This window comes from Cyprinus carpio, chromosome A7, assembly GCF_018340385.1.
Source record: "Cyprinus carpio isolate SPL01 chromosome A7, ASM1834038v1, whole genome shotgun sequence".
NCBI classification, from domain to species: Eukaryota; Metazoa; Chordata; class Actinopteri; order Cypriniformes; family Cyprinidae; genus Cyprinus; species Cyprinus carpio.
Window position 1 is genome coordinate 40759576 of NC_056578.1, and position 21746 is coordinate 40781321.

The following is a 21746-nucleotide window of genomic DNA, read 5'->3' on the forward strand; positions in this document are numbered from 1 at the left end:
TAAATCAGCAAAAATTCTAAAAAGCAAAAATTTATTCTAAATTCTGAGTTTTTATATTGCAAAGTTCTGAAAATTTTACCAATTCTCAATGTCACAATTCTTTTTTTTCTTTATCCTGTGGTGGAAACCATAATACCTTTTTTTTCTTTTTCTTTTTCTGTATTGCCAATATGCATCGAAGGAATAAGAAACAAAAACAATCGGGTACAATTGTGTTGAGATTTGCATTGCGAGTGCATTACAGTGAACATGATTTTGTTTGTTTTTTCTGTTATGATAAGTGATGGAATTATTTTCTGTGATAATCATTAGAAAGTTGCATTTAATATTTCTTTGATAGTTCTTTTTTGTTGTCCAAACGGAGTCTATCATGTAATGTCATTTTAGCCTTGTTGTATAATTAATGTTGAATGTTTGAATGTTTGAATGTTTCCCTTTTCAAGAATGGAAAAAGCAAGTAATATAATATTCAAATTCATCAAATAAACAAAGATAGACAAGTAAAACAATGAGAAGAGATGATCATGCATATAAGATGATCAGGAAAACCAGACGAGACTAAAACATTTAAAGAACATTATAGAAAATCCTCCACAAAGGTTACCTTCAAAGCCGAACCTTCTGCTTTCTGTACCAGCGAATCGGAAACAAAATAGCCATTAGCCAGCTTACATGAAACACTTTAGCGTCATGCTCACAGCTTCACACACTTCAGCAAAACACATATACAGAAATTGTGAAAGAAGAGCATCAGGTTTTATTCTGAAATACTTACGGAGTCTGGGAGATGGCAGAGACTCATCAACTTCTCCTTTGAATCCTATCACACAAAATGACAAGACCTTCTGTTTTTCTGTTTTATCAAAGAATTGGAAAATGTTCTTTTTATGATCCTTTTGAAACCACAACAACCCATTTTACAATTTGCTTGAACTATTCCTTGTGATGAAACTGTCAGCAATATTCAAATTACTATTGGTACTTTTCAGTCACATGACTTTTTCATATATATCGCATATTTAGCGGCTCAAAGTAATGGTGTTGAATACAAAACCACATGAATGTAGATGCCAAGAAAAAGTTTCTATCACTGGATTTAATCCATACATTTTACAAATTTCAAGTTACAAAAAAATAAATATATAAATACACCCTTAAAATTACTAAAATAGATGACTAGGACAGTAACTAAGTCTTGAAATCCTGCGTATTAATTAGATGCTGTATTGACAGACTACGATTCAAGACTTTTTGTGAAATTTTACGCAATCACTGGATGCACATTGTCAGTCAAAAGTTTGGCATAATTAAGATTTTTTAAATATTTTTGAAATAAGCCTCTTATATTCACTGCATTTATTAAATCAAAATTACAGTAAAAACAGTAATATTATGAAAAATATTATTACAATTTAAAATAACGTTTTTCTATTGTAATATATTGTAAAATGTAATTGATTTCTGTGATCAAAGCTGAATTTTCAACATCATTACTCCAGAAATCATTCTAATATGCTGATTTGCTGCTCAGTTAGTATTAATATTTGCACTTTAATAATATTTAATATTATTTGATATAGTGGTTCTTATTAATATTAATGTTGAAAATTAATATTTTACATTATAAATGTCTTTACTGTCACTTTTAATCAATTTAATTTACTGAATTAAAGTATTCATTTCTTTGTTTTAAAAATAACGTTACTTTTCATGGTTTCCACAAATATATGAAGCAACACAGCTTGTTTCAACATTGATAATAATCAGAAATGTTTCTTGAGCAGCAAATCAGAATATTAAAATGATTTCTGAGTAACTGAAGACTGGAGTAATGATGCTGAAAATACAGCTTTGGATCACAGGAATACATTACCTTTTACAATATATTCACATAGAAAATTTACAATATTACGGTTTTTACTGTATTTGGGGGCAAATAAATGCAGCCTTTTTGAACAGAAGAAACTTCTTTCAAAAACATTTAGGAATACCAGACGTTTTGACCGGTAGTGATGGTGCTATGACGTTTAATGTTCTCATTAGGAAGAGTTTAGGATGATTCATTTCAAACCTACTTTTGACGACAACAGAAGCAAAAGCAGAGGTCTCGCCCTTGCTGTTCATGGCTGACACACGGTACTGTGCAGTGTCATCGAAGTCACACCTGGAATTACAGACAGACATATTACACACACGACCACTGCATATCACTGTTATTGCTTCAAGAGGAAGAAATCCATGTGCGCTCACTTATTGATCTCCAGGGAGTGGACGCTGTAGCTGCTCACCACTTTGTACTTCCCCGGCTTAGCCATTGGATCAATGCTAACATTGTTCTTGTACCTAAGAGAGAAGAACAGATTAAAATACTATGGGGTAATGTAGTGCATCAGAGCTTTTTGACTGAAAAGTATAGGCTGAAGGCCAAGTTCATCCTCCAGAGCACCTCAATCCAAATCCAAATGCAAAAAAAAAAAAAAAAAAAAAAAAAAAAAAAAAAATGCTACTGAAACCATTTTTACTCAGAAATTACTAGTGCATTTCACAAATATTACAAATAAATGGCAAGTAAAAACAACTAGAAATGCTGCATTATGCATGCTAGGCCAGTAGTTGGCGATGTTACTTCGTAAAGAACATGTAATATGTATGCGCTTGATGTCACTGTTTCACAAATTTGCACTTTTGCAGTTTACATGGAGAGGATAATGGTTTTATTTTCAAAAACATACACTTTGAAACCAGTTTTCAAAGGTTTTCAGGCCCCTAAAATGTCATGTAAATCAATGGCCAAAACACATAAAAAGTTTTCTGTTTTTAGTTGAAAACGCCCCCTGAATGGAGTCAGTTTTGATTTCATGTTGACTTAAAGGTCACAAAAGGAGCAGTAAATGAAGTACAAAAGGAGAAGACGGGGGAGTTGTCACATGTTATTATAGTTAACTAAAACTAAAACTAAAACAATTTCATTACTTGAAATAAAATAAACTTTAACTTGAATAAAATATATAAAACTGAAATTCATTTTATTTCATTTTTTTTAATTCAGTTTAATTTTATGTACTAAAATGACTTAAACTGAAATAAAATGTATAACAACTTTACAGACATAAAAATTTATACAAAGTACAAAACCTTATGTAAAAATAAAACAGAAAATATTCATATATATCAATAATAACTATAATAGTGTCTCAATCATAATAAAATAACACTGCTTATTACATTATAATCTTGATGTAATGCAACCATCATACTTCTGTAAGCAGGTGTGTTTGTGCGTGTGAACTCACCACACGACGCGTGGTTCAGGCCATCCTGAGATGGTACAGTGCAGCCGCACACACTGTTTCTCCCAAACAGTGTGGGATCGTGGCTTAATCACAAACTCGGGCGTGTGCATCAGGCTGTCCTCGTTCAGACGCTTATGGTACTCTTCGTTCTCATGGATCTGTGGGCATGCAGCCATTCACATAGTGTTTATAAAGTGGCAATGTTTTTGGTCATAAATGCATTATGAGCATGCTTTAAAAAATTAAATGCACTTATGAACAAATGCATTACTATGTCAAGATGCAAGCTTCCTAAAGGAATGTTCTGCATTCTAGTTAAGCTGAGAAGATTTCGACCAAACCCTTGATTTGTAAAAACAACAACAAAAAACTGCATACAGTAATTTGTTTACAATAGAAATCTAAAATGCAAGACACTGCAATGGAATAAACATTAAAATACACTTTTCTGAAAATATAACTACAAGAATCAATCATTATACATGTTACGTGAGATTAGACAGAATAATTTCTACCCTTGTTTGTGCAAATTAAATATTTCTACTTCTGTCATAATTATCCCTTGTGAAAAAGAAGTGCACTTTATCATACTTTTAAAAAGAGCATATATTATGGAAATTATATACTTTAAAAGAATATACTTAAGTGTGAAGTGATTGTAATTTTTTAGACACTTAAAAGCATGTTAATTGCATTTTAAAGGAAAATGTATTATAGGTTAAATTTATATTAAATGCAGTTAGCTGAACTACAGAGTGCTTTTCATGTCCCACTTAAGTGGGACTTAAGTACATCTTTATATGTAATTTCTTAATTTCTTTTATTGCTTTCAAGTATGGTTAAAAAACTGCTGAATGTACTGTCAAGCATTTATGGTAAACTAAAATATACTTTAATGTATTTTCTATTGGAACTATTGTAATTATACATTTGTAATGATGTAGTTGCAATATAGTACATTTAAAATATATTTTTAGATTTTAAATATAAGTTTAACAATTTAAAATTTTAACAAATTAAAATTAGAATCAAATACTCATCAAAATAAGTGTAGATCTTTAAAACATGACAAAAAGATTTTTAAAGTAAATTGTTTAATTTTACCTTATTACAGTAAGCACGTTTTAAAAGTGTACTTAAGTGTGGTAAGACAGAGTTTTGAAAGTGTCTCTTATGAAACAGGTAATATTATCTGTGATTACAGTTTTAAAAAAATATACTTTAAAGACTACAAGTGCACATTTAATACAGTTAAGTGAACTTCTTTTTGACAAGGGATTTTAAGGTGATTTGCCAAAAGATGATTTACAAAGAGAAAATCCACCAATCCAATTACAGTAATGCATGGTAAACATGAATGTGACTTCTTCCATTATAACAGATTCACAAAATATCTGCACAAAATGTGTTGAGCATTCATAATGTGTTCATTAAGACTCAATCTGTTCACCAGAACGTTCATCAGGATCAAGTGCCTCCTTACAAGTCATTGGTTTTATTAGTCCAGTCATGTCAGTGTAAATATAATCTCCTTGAGGATTCCCTCAGCGATCAGCACATCACTTGTCGACAACAGTGGTTTCATAGTCAATTAACACACACCACAGATTAACACACACCACACAACCACATAAAACATTACAACCCTTGAAATCTGGCACCACGGTGGCACGATTTGTTGGCATCAGGATCAGAACTAAATAAAGTTTGTGTCGTGATACTTTCTTGCTCTTTTTCTATCTAAAAATAGGGAACATACAGTATGCTTGAGTTTAATAGTGTTCTTCAAACCCTGCAATCAAAGCAAACCCAAATGCATCTCCTGTTGCACAATTAGTTCAAAACAATAAAATTCTCATCTTCAAACAATAAATTAGTTCAAACAATAAAATTCTCATCTTCGAACAATTAATTACTTCAAACAATAAAATGCACACCTACAGTATTCATTGAGTGTGTAAATTTACCTTTGTGTTTAGTAACATGGGCAAAATCAGTTTGCAAATGTATGAGTTTGTAGTTGTAAAAGGTTAAATCATAAAATGTTGCAGCACTACTAAAAAAAATCTCCATTTTCTTAATAGATTGAGTTCCTATTTACATCAAAATGGGATGTTTTTGACTGTTTTGTCAGATTTGGACTGTTTTGTCCATCAGATGTACAATCTGAGTTACCATTGAAGTCCATTGAGTTATATGCTTAAGTTTAGTCCATAAGGTTAGGAGATTGTTCAAACAGTGATATTTTTCTACACTTATGGAAAGGGGCACTTAATTGTACTGAATGTACACTTGTAGTATACTTCAAATGTTAAAATCATATCTATTTTTTTTTTAAATGTATTTACAGATATGATCATTTTAATGAAATAAAATGCCGCTTAAGAGGCTTAAAGAGAGATACTTGTATGAATGTTTCTAAGCACACTTAAGTACACTTTTAAAAAGTGCACTTTGTAATAATGTCAAATTGAAAGTTTTACTTTAAATCATCGTTTTAATCTTTTGTCTTGCTTTAAAGTTAGTACACTTATTTTGATGTGTTGACTAACATACTATGTAAAGTGCTTGGTTATAATTTTAACTGTAGTTTGTTATTCAGTATTGCATTTAAAGTTAATATTTGTATGCACTACATTGCAACTTACAAATGTGTAATTACAAATATATTTATACAAATACATGGCATACAAGTTTCAATAGAAATTACATTAAAGTATCATTTATTTACCATAAATGCTTGTTTATATAAAGATGTAGTTAAGTCCTATGTGAGTGGGTCAAAAAAAGTACTCTAAAATTTCCATTTAATTTGCATTTCAAGTACAAAAATTCCATTTAATTGCTAATAAAATGCAGGTGATTGTAGTAAAGTATTTCATTCAGTTTGCACTTAAGTACATATTTTTAAAGTATATTATTTCCATACTAAGTATTCATTTAAAGTATGCTTCTTTTCACAAGGGTAATAAAGCAATTGACCTGTTGGAGCTGTGTTGTAGCTCAGTCCAACAGTTTGTAGTTGTTATAATGTATATTTAAGTGAGAAGTGTTGAAGAGAAATGTATAATTAATCTCTAACCACAACAGCAGTAGTGAGTTATGTGTTTAGGAACAGGACTAGGATCTCCACTGACCCTCTTGCTAAGCGAGATGCGCTCTGCGGACTCCCTCATGACGGTTCTGCGGGACTTGTGTTCGATGCGCTCCGACTCCAAGCCACTAGCAAAGAGGTCACGGCGAGCCAGATACCCGGCGCTCTCTTTAGCGCGAGCTTCCTCAGTGTCTGATAGGCCGCTTTCAAACTCATGACTGAGGGGGGAATTATGTAGCATCACATTCACACACCACTGGACTTAAACAAAACATATATTGCGTCACATACAATATACATACACAAGAGTTACAAACAAAAGATGGAATCACATCTTTCTTCTTTGAGAAAACTTCCAGCACCTTGCTATAGCAACCTCACATCCACCCTTAAAGGGACAGTTCACTCAAAAATGTAAATTCTGTCATCATTTACTCACCCTCAAACACAAAAGAAGATATTTTGAAGAATTTTGGTAACCAAACAGTTGCTGGTAAAAAAGTAAATAAAAAAGAAGTCAATTACTACCATCAAATATTTGGTTACCAACATTCTTCAAAATATCTTCTCTTGCATTCAACAGAAGAATGAAAGTCATACAGGTTTGGAACAACATGAGGGTGAGTAAATGATGACAGAATTTTAATTTTTGGGTGAACTATCCCTTTAATATAAAGGTTCATTGCAGCAAAATGTCTTACCAAGAGCCATTCTGGCTACATTCATTCCTGAGAGGGCTGAATGTTTCTTCTTAATGTTAAATTATAGCTTCCGTTAAAGGCTATCCCTTGTAAAGAAGAAGTACACTTAATTGTATTGAATGTGTACTTGTAGTGTACTTCAAATCTTAAAAGTATATATATATATTTAATTATAGAGATATATATACTTTAGTAGTTGCAGATAATATAATGTTGATGAAATGAAAGGCCTCTTAAGTGACTTACAGAGATACTTTCGTGACTGTTTCTTAACACACTTAAGTACTCTTTTAATAAAGAAATGATGTCAAAATTAAGTTTTATCTTAATGTGCATTTTACATCATGTTTTAGTAATGTTTGCTGTTTTTAACAGTACACATTTTGATGTGTTGACAAACATACTAAAGCACGTCAGAATTTATATTTCTTAACATACTTAAGTATTCTTTTAAAAAGTGCACTCTGTAATAATGTCAAATGAAAAACTTTAATTGAAAGGATATTTTTAATGTTTAATAATCTGTTTTAAAGAAGTGCACTTATTTGAAGTGTTGACAAATATATTAAAGAACATATAAAGTACTTGATTATAATTTTAACAGTACTCTGTTATTCAATATTACATTTAAAGTTAATATATTGTACTAAATTGCAGCTTCATCATTGCAGATGTGTAATTACAAATATATTTAAATACATGGCATACAGGTTTCAACAGAAATGACATTAAAGTATGCTTTAGTTTCTATAAATGCTTGTCAGTACATTCAGCAGCACTTTAACTATATTTTAAATACAATAGAAGTAATTATTAAATTACATATAAAGATCTACTTAAGTGGGATAAAGAGACACTTTAAAGTGCATCTAATTGCATTTAATATAAATGTAAAATATAATTCATTTTCATTTAATTGCAGCTAACATGCACTTAAGTGTCTGAAAACATTACATTCAGTTTGCACTTAAGTATGTTCTTTTACAGAATATTATTTCAATACTTTTTAAAAGTATGCTAAAGTGTACTTCTTTTTCACAACAGTTAAAGAACAATGCTAAAACATTTCTTCAATGCGATCTGACTGTAAAATGATACAGTATGTGGAGACTTTTTTTCCATTGTAGGTGTAGGGCTATGAATAGGATATTATTGAAGTGCTTGATAATACCAAACACATGCTAACAACAGAAAACATGACGTATGGAACAGCTGCATGTGTTTGTTCCAACACTAACAAAACCCAGATTGTTTCTTTACCTGCCCCTGAAGATGGGCACCACATAACCGATGATCTGGTTCTCCTTGTCCATGGCCAGATAGGTTGGTTTAGCTCTCTTGGGCAGAGGGCTCACCCCACCCTCACCTAGAGCCGTGTATGTGGCAGCTCTGATGCTGCAATGGTGCAGAAATTGCAACAAACACACATGTGTGTGAGTATCCAGCACTTCGTTCACAAGCTATTATGAGTTTTAGAAGGGATGTGAAGTCATGAAGAAAAGATGTTAGGTTGAAAAACGTCTAAGATTGCAGATAGTTAAGGGAGTCAGTGGTCCTGAATTACAACAAATGACCAATAAAATCTTCCTCAGTGCTCAAGAGTATGGAGTAGAACCTTGCGTTAGGTTCAGTGCACTGGATCTACAACCTCCTATATACACACTCTTACATCTATCTATGAACTTAAACATTCACTCTCTTTCAATAGGATGCTTTTTAGTGGCCCAATCCTCAAAAAAAAAAAAAAAAAAAAAAAAAATTAATAATTCTCCTGCTTTTCTACTCCTTACTAAAAAAAATCAACACAAAACAGCATATTTCAGGAAATAGTTACAGGATATTCAATCCTTGTGAAAAAAAGTGCACTTAATTGCTTTATTGTTTTAAATTTGCACTTATAGTGTACGTCCAATTAAAAACTCTACTTGCAGATAATATAATATAATATAATATAATATAATATAATATAATATAATAAAAGGCCACTTAAGTGACTTAAAGAGAGACAGTTTCATGACTTTAATGTTTCTTAAGTACACTTTTAAAAAGGGCCTTTGTAATGTTGTCAAATAAAAATTTACTTTAAGTACATTTAATCATTACATTTAATAAACATCATGTTTTTATAATTTCTAGACTACATTAAGAAATGCATATTTTGACATGTTGACTAACATAAAGCACAAATAATTGATTATTAATATTACATTTAAAGTTTATACATATTGAATGTACTAAATTACAATCATTACAAATGTGTAATTACAAATATATTTAAATAAATGGCATACCAGTTTCAATAGAAATTGCATTAAAATATATTTTAATTTACCATAAATGCTTATCAGTATTTTTGGCAGTGCACTTTTAACCATATTTTAAAGACAATAGAAGTAATTATGAAATTATATATAAACATGTTATTAAGTCCTACTTAAGTGGGTCAAAAAAGCACTCTAAAGTTCAGCTAACTGCATTTAAAAAAATTTTTTTTAACTGTAATATATTTTAATGTCATTTAATAAACATGCAGCTAAGTCTCCAAAAGCATTACATTCAGTTCACACTTAACAAGTACAGTACTTCTTTCTTTAAAAGATATTAGCGTTAACATAGAGTTAATAGATATTCAGCATGATATTCACTGTGAAAATAAATTTAGGGCAGAACTTGATTTTACTAGTAAAAAAATATGAAAAGCATAATATTAAATAGGTTGAATTTGTTGTGTTATAATATCCATCATTTGTAAGTTGCAATGGGTAAAGGTATCCACTTAACGAAACTGAAAGCATCATTTCTGATCTGTGTGTATTCTTTCCTGAGTAATAGCAAACACAAATCAGTGTTCATAAGTGAAAAATCCTTTTAAACACTGTGTTATCCTCAGCTGTCCGTCAAGTCTTGTTTTCCATAAGACTGTAAATCTGAGCCCTGTTTCCTTGCTCCTTTGTGTGTATTACCATCCCACTTGCTCTTTGGATTATACTGCTTGGGTTTACATAGTGTATGTGTGTGTGTGTGTGTGTGTGTGTGTGTGTTTGCATTGTGTGTTTACATCCTGATTCCTCTGCTTCTGGTCTGTCATCACACTCATGCCTTTAGATGACATATACCCTTCATATATCTTCACATATCACTATCTTCTCCAGGCCTCTCAGAAGTGTGTGTATAAATAGACATTCAAGTTCAAGACTGGGATTGGACAAAAACTGTATTCCTCTAGCATGGAAAAGCTTTCAGTTTGCTACATTTAGCAAAGACAACTGGGAGCGCATGTATCATTGGATAACATGATTACTGGGACAGAAACTGAAGCCTGTGAGCCAACCTGCCATCTTGTGACACTTCATATCCTGCTTTAATCCTGTACAGCACATCAGCTCATAAAAGAGGGATCTGTTCAGGCTAAAAACAAATGTTCCAACAAGGTCTGTATTTAGCATTTGGAGCATTTGTCCAAATTTGATCACAAAATGATAACAGCTGAGCAACAGATCTGTCTGTGCACTCTTAAAAATAATAAGGTTCTTTATTTGCATTTATGGTTCCATGAAGAATCTTAAACATCCATGGAATCTTTCCATTCCACAAAAGGCTCTTTATGGTGAAAAAAGATTCTTTGGATTTTTCAAATGTTCTTTAGAACCAAGAAAAATGGTTCATCACTAATAGGTTCTTTGGGGAACCAAAAATGGTTTACATGTCTCATTCTATTCCTGCTTTGCAAGTGGAGGAGCTAAATTGTAGGCTAACTGAACAATATGGATATCTGACTGCAGAACTATAGGAAGAGAAGATAATGGACACCTATGCAACTCTGAAAGGGAGACAGTTTCATTTGCATCAGGTAAGCTATTATTTCTTATCCTTTGAATAGAAGTAATTGACAGTTTTTTGATACAATATAATGGAAAACATTCATGTACTTAAATAAAAATTGTGCAATGACAGACTCTATTGTTATTAACTGTTATTAACTCTAAATCCCACACACATACATACAGTGGCTCAGAAATGTAAATGCGTAATGCATATGACACACATAACAACATCTACTTCTTTAGCCTCTATAAATACACCATGACATCAAGAACACCAAATGAAGTGGCAAGTTATGTTATGAATGCTATTTATATTATGACATGATAACAAGTGTTGAAGAAACTAATTAAATCATGACTGAGCCTTGCGAGATTTCAATTTGTGCAAGTTGTTATAAGATTCATGAGGCTGCAGTTACATTAGTCCTATTACGAGACACACAAGATAACCTTACACTCTGACATTCAGAGTGACCCAGTAATCAACAGCCTAGACCAAAACGAGCCAACAGTCACGTGACCAGAGGGAGTAAATCAAACAAAACACAGGCACAAATCCAAACCACAGAAAGGCCTAAAAAGATTCACAGCAAGTTCTGAATCAAGAAGACCTCTAGGAACCAAACTTAAGTGGTAAATACTGTAAATGTCTGACTGTCAGTCATTAAAACTAAAGCAAAAGTCCTCTAGATTGCGATTTTTTTTTACAGCACAACCAACTCCAATGACAATATTCTGTAAAAAAGCAAAACAAAACACCAATGTACCAAAGGTAAAGCCAATATACAAAACCCATGTATCATGAAGTGAGGGTGATCTGTCAACCGAAGAAATTATAAGTGTCAACAACAAGCACATTGCATGCAGAAAACAGCTATAAACTGCATGTTTTAGGGATGTTTTTGGTTGAAATACAAATTAGACAAAACAAGAGGGACAACAGTAGTGGGTCATTTTTGTGTTCGGGTGAAGGATAAGTGTATTATAAGGCATAAGGAGGAGCTGGCTGCTGGAATAAGTTAAGGGTATGGGACTGTTGATGTGATGGACCTCACCATGCTCTCTTACCCCTTGGTGCTTTTGCTGTTATGTGAAGAGTAAGTGCTAGAGCTCTGCTGGTATTGGCTGATAGCAGACTCCGCCTCTCGGCTACGGTAGCCGCGATCATAATGGCGGTGGTGTTTCTGGTAGAACGGTATCAATCCCGACATTGTGTCCTCTTGAGCTCAGATACTGTCTTCAGTTCTCAAGCTCTTTTAGTCAGAAGATTCAAAACTTTCTATCAACACATTAAATATGCGTATTACACCCAGTGATTTGTCAGGAATCATTTCACAGGCGAGACTGATCAGTGCTTTAACATCACAGTCCATTTTCAAATTCGCCTGTGGAAATATTTGGTGCATTTTTATTTTGAAATGCCATTAACTTTGTTTACTGAAGAAGAAAAAAAACCTCTTTGTTTGTTTGTTTTTGTTGATTTTTTTTTTTACGGCAATACAATCTTACTTTGATATCTAGATGAACTTAAATATATACAGTATACAAAGTTCAGACTTTTCAGATTTTTAATCATCAGCTTTACCATGCATATAAGAATAATTTTACATATATACTGTATATATACAGTATTATATGTATGCATGTATATATGTAACCTTGCGGTCACTATTTAATTAAAAAGTTCACTGTTCACAGTCATAATACAACAGTGAACTTTTTAATGAAATAGTGACTGCAAGGTTACACTTCTCAGGACAATATTTTTTTTATGTCAGGTTGTCACTCATTTATATTAGAATTTAAAATAGTTGATTAATTATATCAATTTCTATTGGCCAAAATTAAGGTCGATGTTATGTTTGCATGTTGTCATGTACAGTTTTGCTGTTTCATAATTGTTTTGATGTTTAAATGTCGTGGAAATAGTCTGTACCTCATTCTAAACACGCCTATGTTGTGCAGAAGGCTTTTTAAATATGATTTAATATTTTTAAAAATCTCAAATCAGTATCAAGAAAGCATCCTGTTCCTATTGCCACCCCATGCAACATGTGACAACACACCCCACAAAAGGTCAGCGTGTGTTAAGTAAATCTATTTTCAATTCTTTTTTTTTTTCTTCTTCTTCTTTTTCAGCGCTAACCTCAGTCTTCCCTACACGGGTTTAGAATGAATTGTGTAATCCACAAGATTCGCAAAGCATGCTCTATTTCACCTGACAAGCTTCGTGCGTTCATGCAGCGGATCCTCTCACCTTGCCAAAGGTCTGCAAACAGCTCAGAGCCGAACCAGAGAGCGGCGCGTCAGGAGCCCAACCAAGATCCAAATCCAAGCAAAGACGCAAACTGGCGCGGCGCGGTGACCGGGATCGGAGCTGCTGTCCACACAACAAAAATAATATTGGCGATGGTAGGAATGTCCAAGTGACTCTCACGACCTTTTATGGCGACAGGGGCCGTTAAATATAGCCGTAGTGCACAGGAGCATCGGCGCATTTACATTGCACGCCCTGTACCTCATAACGAGTTAAATATGTCATTTACAGTGTATAAAAAAGTATGTTTTTGGTTATTACATAACAAATAGCCTAACCAAGTGGCGTTTATTTAATGAATGAAATAGTTTATACAACACCTTTTTTCAAATAAAATAAAATCACAGCAAGTTTTTAATTATTTTCACATTTGGTACATCCCAACAATTATCCCTGCATAAAATGACTACGATTTAACTCAAGTCAACCAATTACTAGAACATCATTAATAATAAATGCCAAACTTTATATAAATGTCAATAAAGTCTGGTTTTGTCATAAGATTTGAAGTGGGACTGTCATGAGCTGCCTAATGGAATTAATGTTGGAAAAGGTTTTAAAGCCACCTATTCATAATTAGAATGTTCTTCTACTTCTTCTTTTTGTAGAACTAGAATCGTTTTTGTAAAAAAGATTTTAAAGAAATAGAGGAGGGCTGGAGCTCCAGTCTGAGGTTGGTCTTCCTAACCCTCTAGCGCCACCAATGGGTCAAATATGTTTACGCTATCAGTTTTAGAACTGCTTTGTAAAAAGTTGTGAAAATTGCCACAGAGATAAAAGAGAGTTTGAGCTTCAATCTGACCATTTTTGAGGTTGGTCTTCCAAACCTTCTAGCGCCACCAATGGGTCAAAGTGTCACTGATGTTTATGCTATAACTTTTGAACTGTTTAATAAATAGTTGTGAAAATTGGCACAGTGATAGAGGAGGTTTGCAGCTTCAATCTGACCAATTTTGGGGGCGTTCTTTCAAGCACCAACAATGGGGAAGATTTGCAAATTTTGTGAAAATTGGTACAGAGCTTCAGTCTAACCAATTTTGTGGTTCTGTCTTTCAGACTCTCTATCACCACCAATGCGTATTTGCACTGATGTTTCGCTAATCACTTTCTAACCATAAACGTTTTAAAATTGGCACAGAGATAGAGGAGGCTTGGAGCTTCAGTCTGACCAATTTTGTGGTCCGTCTTAATCTTTTATTGCCACCAATGAGTCAAAATTGCACTGATTTTATGTTAAGACTTTTGAACCAAATCTCTTGAACAAAGCCAAAAGCAAAGTCACTTCAAGCGATAAAACCTTATCAGATACAGATAATAAGGGCTTGAGAGCACCTCTAACATCACTGACAGATCCCAGACAGGAATGTGATTCAGGCGAAAATGCCAAAGTAACACACAAGAGACAAAAGAGTGTTACCAGAGTCTTATCATCTACTCACTCACCCTCATGTTGTTCCAAACCAATAAGACTTTTGTTCATCTTCGAAACACAAATGTGGATATTTTTCAATTTCAAAATTTCTGTCTGTCCACTGAAAGTCTATTCATCCAAAACTCTGGTGCTGCAAAAAGTCCATAAAGATATTGTAGAAGTAATCCACATCAATCATCGCAGTCTTCTGAAGAGACATAATTGACACAATTAACACGCACTTGCTTGACATGTGAGAAGCAATGAGGATTCTTCTTGTGTGTCAAGAAGGTAGAGTTTGGGTTCATTTGATGCCAGAGACCAGCAGGCAAAGGTGGAAGGGAGCCAGATACTTATGGAACAACTGTATGTATTTATATTATACAAGCAAACTAGACTTTTTCCGGTTTGTCCATGGAGAAATGGTTACCTTTATAAGCTTCTGACCTTCTTTTCCAAGGCCTTCATCTCAGCTGTGGTCTGCACTAACAATAGCCATGTTATTGTTATCCCCCCTCACATACAACACATACCAGCAACAATGAATGTGTGTGTGAGAGATAGAGAGAGAATTATTTCTATGTTGTTGTTTTTCTTCTTCTGCAGGCAGTCTGGAACCATTTATGCATATCTGTTAGACCTGTGTAACACATTACAACATGCCTTCCACTCGCAAGTTTGGAATAATTAAGATTTTTTTTTATGTTTAGGAATTAATCTCTTATGCAAACAGAGGCTGTATGTACTGTATTTGAGCAAAACTACAGTAAAACAGTAACATTGTGAAATATGAATTTATTCATGCAACTATTTTCTATTTTATTAAATTTATCAAATACTGCTTCAGAATCATTGTAAAGTGCTACCCATAATAACTGAATTACATCATTCTTAATAAAATGAACATTGTAAACATTGACCATTTTGTCCACTCTGTGCCAAGTGTAATGAGTTCGTGGTTTAATATGTTCTGTTTTAGCGAGCATGGCTTTTACATAATTATTACAAATGATGGGGATCGTTCATTTTTATCTATTCAAACTGCATATGTTTTGTTTTTATCCTTTTAAAACTCTTTTTGTAAATCATGATGTTAACTGAATGGTACAAAAGCAAAATGGTAATTTCCAATTAATTAATATGTGTAGCCTACATAAGGTAGACCTCACTAGATTGAGCAAATGCTTTGTAGTTTAGAATCAGAATCAGAAAGAGCTTTATTGACAGGTTTACACATACAAGAAATTTGTTTACAGTCATACTACGGCTCATCTTAAACAGAATGCAACTCTCCTAAACACCCGGGTTGTTTCAACCCATCTTTGGGTCAAATATCGACTAACCCAAATTTTGGGTTAAAAATGTAATTTAAAAATGTAACCCAACAGTTGGGTTGAAACAACCCAGCATTTTTTAGAGTGGAGATTAAACAGTAATGCATAAAGTTCCAGTTATGTTGATGCCAATCAAACCAAAAGAGAACAGGCCTACTTTTCCTGGAAAAGCGTGTGTTTGTGTGTGTGTGTGTGTGTGTGTGTGTGTGTGTGTGTGTGTGTGTGTGTGTGTGTGTGTTCAGACCAGCTGCCTGTTTATGAGGCTGTTGTTGTCATGAATATACCTGTGTATTTTCGTCTTTGTAAACGTTTGGCTGACCCTGGGATTAATACAGCTGCTGTATGGCATCTTCTGCAGAATATATGAAACTACAAGCCTTTCACTTTGCTTTTGTCATAAAATATATTGCATTATACAAAAATTAATTCATAGGGATATTTATTTTTTAACATGTCATAAATCTGAATGCCTCCTCACATGTAATATAGAGTTATGTGCAACTACCGGAAAAATACAGTTCGGGCCTAAAATACGAATAATGATTTAAATTCTATCTTTTAAAACTCAAAAATATTTTACACACGCTTACAGCACAAGTACTCTCTCTTGTGGCCCTACAGTATTAATCAATGCTGCATACACTCCTGAATACGAATGTATAAGTGTCACGCCCTCGAGGGAGCTCTGGCCCACTCAGATTTTGAGACTGAATTTTGGATGCAGCTTCCAAAAAGGATATTTATATCATTGAAGTTGCATGGATTTGGTGGCGTTAAAACACTGTATCAGAAATTAAGTTAACTCAGTCCAGCTAAATCTTGTCTTCTCCAAAATCAACTTTTTTTCTGTGGGACAAATTTTTTTTTTATTATTAAAATAAGGTTTTGTCAATATAGTTGCAATCAACCAGTCAATCAATCAATCAACAAACAAACAAACAAACAATCAAATGAATACATGCATACACCATGCACCTGATTCTTTGGACATGTATGATGCATGCTTATAGATTTACAGTTCAAAATGTACACTTTTTAATGTACTTTCACTGTAAAAAATAAAAAATAACAGGCTGCATCCCAAATTTTGTACAACACAGTATTAGGTTCACTGGACTTTAAATGATCTATTTGAAGTGATTCAGAGAGTTAAGTTTTAACTCCATAAAAGCATGTAGGAGTAGACGCAATTGGACAGAAATTTAGTTATGTTACTTTTATGTAAATAAAGATGTTGTTATAATGATAGACACTTTGACTGATTCATTTGAATTCAATTTTAACAGCCTAATAAATTATTAAAAATAATAAGTCACCTTTGCTTTGTAAAAGTAAACAGTATAAACAAATAAAATTTACAGTAACAATGCAATAAATGTTACGTCGCCTCACGCTGAACGGGAAAAACAGATTTAAGCCCATATATGGTCACGTTTAAGAACGATTACGTAGTGTTTGTTTGGGGGCGTGTCTGGAGAAACTAAAGCGGAGGATAAAGGGGTAGCATATTCACAATATTTCATTAACGAGTCTGTTCACATGAAAAACGTATATGTATTGTATAGAGCGTTTTAAAGGAATTCTCTTGCGGTTCTCACATGTCACGGCACATTTTGTGAATCTTTATTTCTCATCCGGGACATTGTTCCCGTTTCACGGTGGTCCGGTCGAGGCGGAAGCCGGAAGTTCGGGCGGTGGTTGAACGCGGCTGGAAACCGTCGAGCTCAGTTCTTCGGTGAGACGCTTGTTTTCTTTAATTATTTGATACGTATAGACTGTTTGTAAGATTTAGTTATGGAATTCTATTAACCTCTTTTCATCTGTGACTTTGTAAATATGTAAGCTTTTGCGAAAAAGTGTCGTCGTACTTGCTTCCGGTCTGATTTTATGTTTTGTTTAACCTTGCCTTCGAAAATCCGCTAGCTAGCGTTACTACACAGCGTCTGAAATGCGCGATAAATGAATCAGATGGCTCACTTGTGAGACAGAGGCACATCAGTTTCTCTTTGTCCTTTAAAAAATCTAATTAAGCACCTCTTATACCTGTTTGTACTCCGTTTATGGCTGATGTAATGCAGGACTCGCCGCAGCTGTTTTCAGCTGATGTTACTGTATTGTTATTAAAAGTCATTGGTTCACATGTTTTAACTCCTGTTACCCAGGATTAAAAGATTTAACATTCTCACTGAGACGTGTTTGCTTTGACATGGAGTACATAAGGCCTTTTCTGCCCCCTTCCACAAAATAAGGCCTTTAAAAAAATCTTAAATCGGAGCAGAAGGTCATAAACTCAGTCGGTGCATGTTTTCCACTACAGATATCTGAACATCCTTACACTAGATGCAGAATGGAGATGCAAGAGTCTTGTTTTGAGATATTGAACAAAATGAGGGGAGTTTATGCCTGACACAGGAGCACATGTCTGTCCTACTGGCAGATATTTGTTATTTTTAAATACTAACTCATTTCATGTTGATCAGTTTCACAGAAAACAAGGCTTCTTATCAAAATCAGTATGCTTCTCACATAAATGTGTCTTGATTCAAGAATCTTTAGATGTTTGAACATCTAAAAATAAGAAAATAAGTCAAAAATACCAAGCAAGAACAGCACTTTTTTGTTGTCTTTGCATTTTTTGATCAGAATCTGCAGTAAAGGTTTTTTCCACATTCTAGTTTTTTTTTTTTTTTTTTTTGTAAAATGAATTAAAAGTAATGTAGATGGTTGGTAAGTTGTATTTTGTAAGTGCCGATGCAACTAATTTTCTGCTCCCCAGACATTTACATTTAGAGAATATAGTGACATATTGTGTTCCCTTCGACTTATTATTTTCTTTGCATGCTCTTAAAAAAATGCACCTTCGTAAACCTTCAGATGCTTAGCTTTGAACAACCACAAAGACATCGGAGATGTTTATTATCATTTTGGTTGGTGCTTGTTTTTTTTTCTTTTTATGCACAATGTAATCATTTTCTAATTAGTTTTTGAGCTGAAGAGTAAACTATTTTTGGGATTGTTTGTAATGTCTTTTTTTTTTTTTAGCTTGTAGGTAAAACCAAACAGAGCCGAAATGTCGAGCAAATGTCGCACCAAGGGAAAGATCACCAAGAAACGCCCTCAGCGGGCGACCTCCAATGTCTTCGCTATGTTCGATCAGTCGCAGATTCAGGAGTTTAAGGAAGCGTTCAACATGATCGACCAGAACCGCGACGGCTTCATCGATAAGGAGGATCTCCACGACATGCTTGCCTCTCTTGGTAACGATCCGTTTTCATTAAAGTCCCCTGATGGATTAAAATGCTCGCTTTCATTTTGCATTTCATTGTTTTCAATGTAATCATACTTTCTCCCGAGTACATAATGCAGACGGAGAGGAACTGGTTACATTTGGAAGATTGCAGTTCCGCCTCTTACTTTTAAAATATGTTATAGCTCTTGTTGTTAGATTGATTCAGGTTAGAAAACATCTAATGCATGTTTGTATAGGAGGCGTTAATATGTTCATATTATATGTTCGTGTGTGAATCTACGTATCACATAATAAAAAAGCAAAAAAAAAGATTTGTGATAGCTTTGCAAATTAGTTTTTTTTTTGAGGATCTTGCATCATACAAAAAATAAATAACCTAAATATATACACACACACACAGAAGTAAATGAGATTATGAGCACCCTGTCATTTTACAGAATAACAGACTGGATGTGTTTTTCTTCTGTCTTTCAGGGAAGAACCCAACAGATGATTATTTGGAGGCAATGATGACAGAAGCTCCCGGGCCCATAAACTTCACAATGTTTCTGACGATGTTTGGAGAGAAGCTCAACGGCACAGACCCAGAGGAAGTCATTCGTAATGCGTTTGCCTGCTTCGACGAGGAAGGAACAGGTGAACAGATTCTCTGATCATATCCATGAACACAATTCATTACACACAAGTGTGCACCAATTAAATACAAGATTTATATATTTGAAGTGTTTGTCAGTCATGCATAAATGAAATGGATAAGATTTCTGCCAAAAACAAAACAAAAACATAGTTTATTATTAACTTATTTATTCTGTTAAATCATAAAATTATATTTTCCAAATGCATTTATTGGAATCAGCGAAAAATGTGAAATCAGTTACATTCATTCAGCTAAAAAGTATGAACATGGTTAAGCAATATTAAATTAGTGTATAAGATTGAAACTAATTGGATCTATTGATGATAAATATGTAAACCTGGTTATTGTGTATTTAAAACACATTCAGTTTATTAGAATTATTACAAAATTTGACCCATTTCTTACCCGTTGTTTTTATGACTGACAAATATAAAAATATGCATCAAGTTAGGTTTATTAGATGGTTAAAACTTCCTAATGCAGTTTAAATACATAAATCTTTTTAAGTGTGAAGAGTTATGCAGCTGTGGACAGACAGAACGGAGTATAACTAAAATATTGAGGAAAAAATAATCACGTTTATAGACTTTCCTCTTAACGAAGCAGCAGACTGTCTCTGGACTAAAGATGAAGCTGTGATTGTTTTTGTTCCTCACAGGCTTCGTTCCGGAGGACTATCTGAGGGAGCTGCTGACCACTATGGGTGACCGATTCACAGACGAAGAGGTCGACGAGCTCTTCAGAGAAGCGCCGATCGATAAAAAGAGCAACTTCAACTATGTGGAGTTCACCCGTATTCTTAAACACGGAGCCAAAGACAAAGACGATTAGACAAATGTCCTTTAAAAAAAAAAAAAAAAAACCTTTAGGCGAGAGAAATCAGTGCTGTCCGTTCACCTGGATCCCCATGAGAATGCAACTTTAGCTTTAATATACTGTATGTGCGTATGAAATTACGTGTTTACTTTAACTTCACTGGAATAAGACATCATGTTTTGAATGGGTTATGATACAGAATCAGAAAGTCACTCGTGGTAAGAGCTGTTAAAATGCAAGATTGAACCATGCACTTTTTTTTTTTTTGAGGTGTGTGTGCCAGTGTTTTACTGGAACAAACTCCTCTAGATTTCATAACACCTCACTGTTAACTGGTAAAAGTGTTTTATTAGTACAGGGCTCATGGATCATGTTTTCATATTCTGAGCATGTCTGAGGTTTTTATAATAGATAGTCGTAAGTAGTTTCAGACCTCAAAGACGAATCTCATTTCTTTGTTGACTCAGACGGTAAAAAATGTGAACGTGTTGATATATTTAGATGCATTTGATCTCATTTGATTTCGTTGCCTAATTTTTACATTATATAATATTAAATATTTTAAATAAATCTCTCTTGTTAAAACATTTTTATGTGCAGTTTAATGTTGTAGTTTTTTTTTTTTGGATGTCTATGTCAATGTTTTTGGACTCAAATGTAATTGTGAATACAGTCATAATTGTTGTTTTTTGTTTATTACAGTGCTGCTGATACTTTATAACTCTGGTTTGACTGAGCAATTTATTTTCTAAAGAAACAGTGAAAATATTTTATGTTCAACAGACTTAAGACTTCAGCTAGCAACTATTTATTACTTGATTAAGAATAAACTATTAGTTAATAGTAACTAGATAAATGTTTATAAACTTTGATAAGTGTGTGTGTGTGTATATATATGTATATATATATATATATATATATATATATATATACACACACACACACACATTCAAAATATGAAGTATATATGAACACACACAGCCTAACAAAAGTTTGGGATCAGTAAAATTTGTATTACTTTTGAAAGAAGTCTCTTATGCTCAACAAAGCTGCATTTATTTGATCAAAA

At 33.4% G+C, this 21746-nt stretch overlaps 2 protein-coding genes across 8 annotated transcripts in view; one reads left to right on the forward strand and one right to left on the reverse strand.

Annotated features, from left to right (window-relative positions):
* Positions 1–13359, reverse strand: part of LOC109048401 (M-protein, striated muscle-like) — a 41821-nt gene extending 28462 nt beyond the window's left edge. Inside the window, exons 1-9 of one of the 7 annotated variants that reach the window (XM_042761176.1) lie at positions 13170–13359; positions 11981–12165; positions 8349–8483; positions 6431–6605; positions 3294–3451; positions 2251–2343; positions 2076–2164; positions 776–820; positions 605–628 (exon numbers count right to left, since the gene is read on the reverse strand). In XM_042761176.1, the coding sequence (XP_042617110.1) occupies positions 605–628; positions 776–820; positions 2076–2164; positions 2251–2343; positions 3294–3451; positions 6431–6605; positions 8349–8483; positions 11981–12123 (862 nt within the window). In that variant the 5' untranslated portion in view covers positions 12124–12165; positions 13170–13359. Of the gene's footprint in view, positions 1–604; positions 629–775; positions 821–2075; positions 2165–2250; positions 2344–3293; positions 3452–6430; positions 6606–8348; positions 8484–11980; positions 12192–13169 lie in introns of all 7 variants that reach the window. The other 6 variants (XM_042761175.1, XM_042761177.1, XM_042761178.1 and 3 more) reach the window with 6 other exon arrangements.
* A 4191-nt stretch (positions 13360–17550) lies between these two features.
* On the forward strand, positions 17551–21264 carry myl12.1 (myosin, light chain 12, genome duplicate 1). The gene is made up of 4 exons (XM_042761184.1): positions 17551–17709; positions 19017–19231; positions 19699–19860; positions 20520–21264. Exons 2-4 carry the CDS (start codon positions 19045–19047, stop codon positions 20690–20692), a joined length of 522 nt encoding a protein of 173 aa, XP_042617118.1. The 5' UTR covers positions 17551–17709; positions 19017–19044; the 3' UTR covers positions 20693–21264.
* Positions 21265–21746: the final 482 nt, after the last annotated feature.

What these genes read in the sequence shown, in the direction of transcription:
- myl12.1 (XM_042761184.1), top strand. Translation starts at nt 19,045, where the DNA reads ATGTCGAGCAAATGTCGCACCAAGGGAAAGATCACCAAGAAACGCCCT. An exon ending in CGACATGCTTGCCTCTCTTG is followed by an intron (nt 19,232 to 19,698) that starts GTAACGATCCGT and finishes TCTGTCTTTCAG; the next exon opens with GGAAGAACCCAACAGATGAT. An exon ending in CTTCGACGAGGAAGGAACAG is followed by an intron (nt 19,861 to 20,519) that starts GTGAACAGATTC and finishes TGTTCCTCACAG; the next exon opens with GCTTCGTTCCGGAGGACTAT.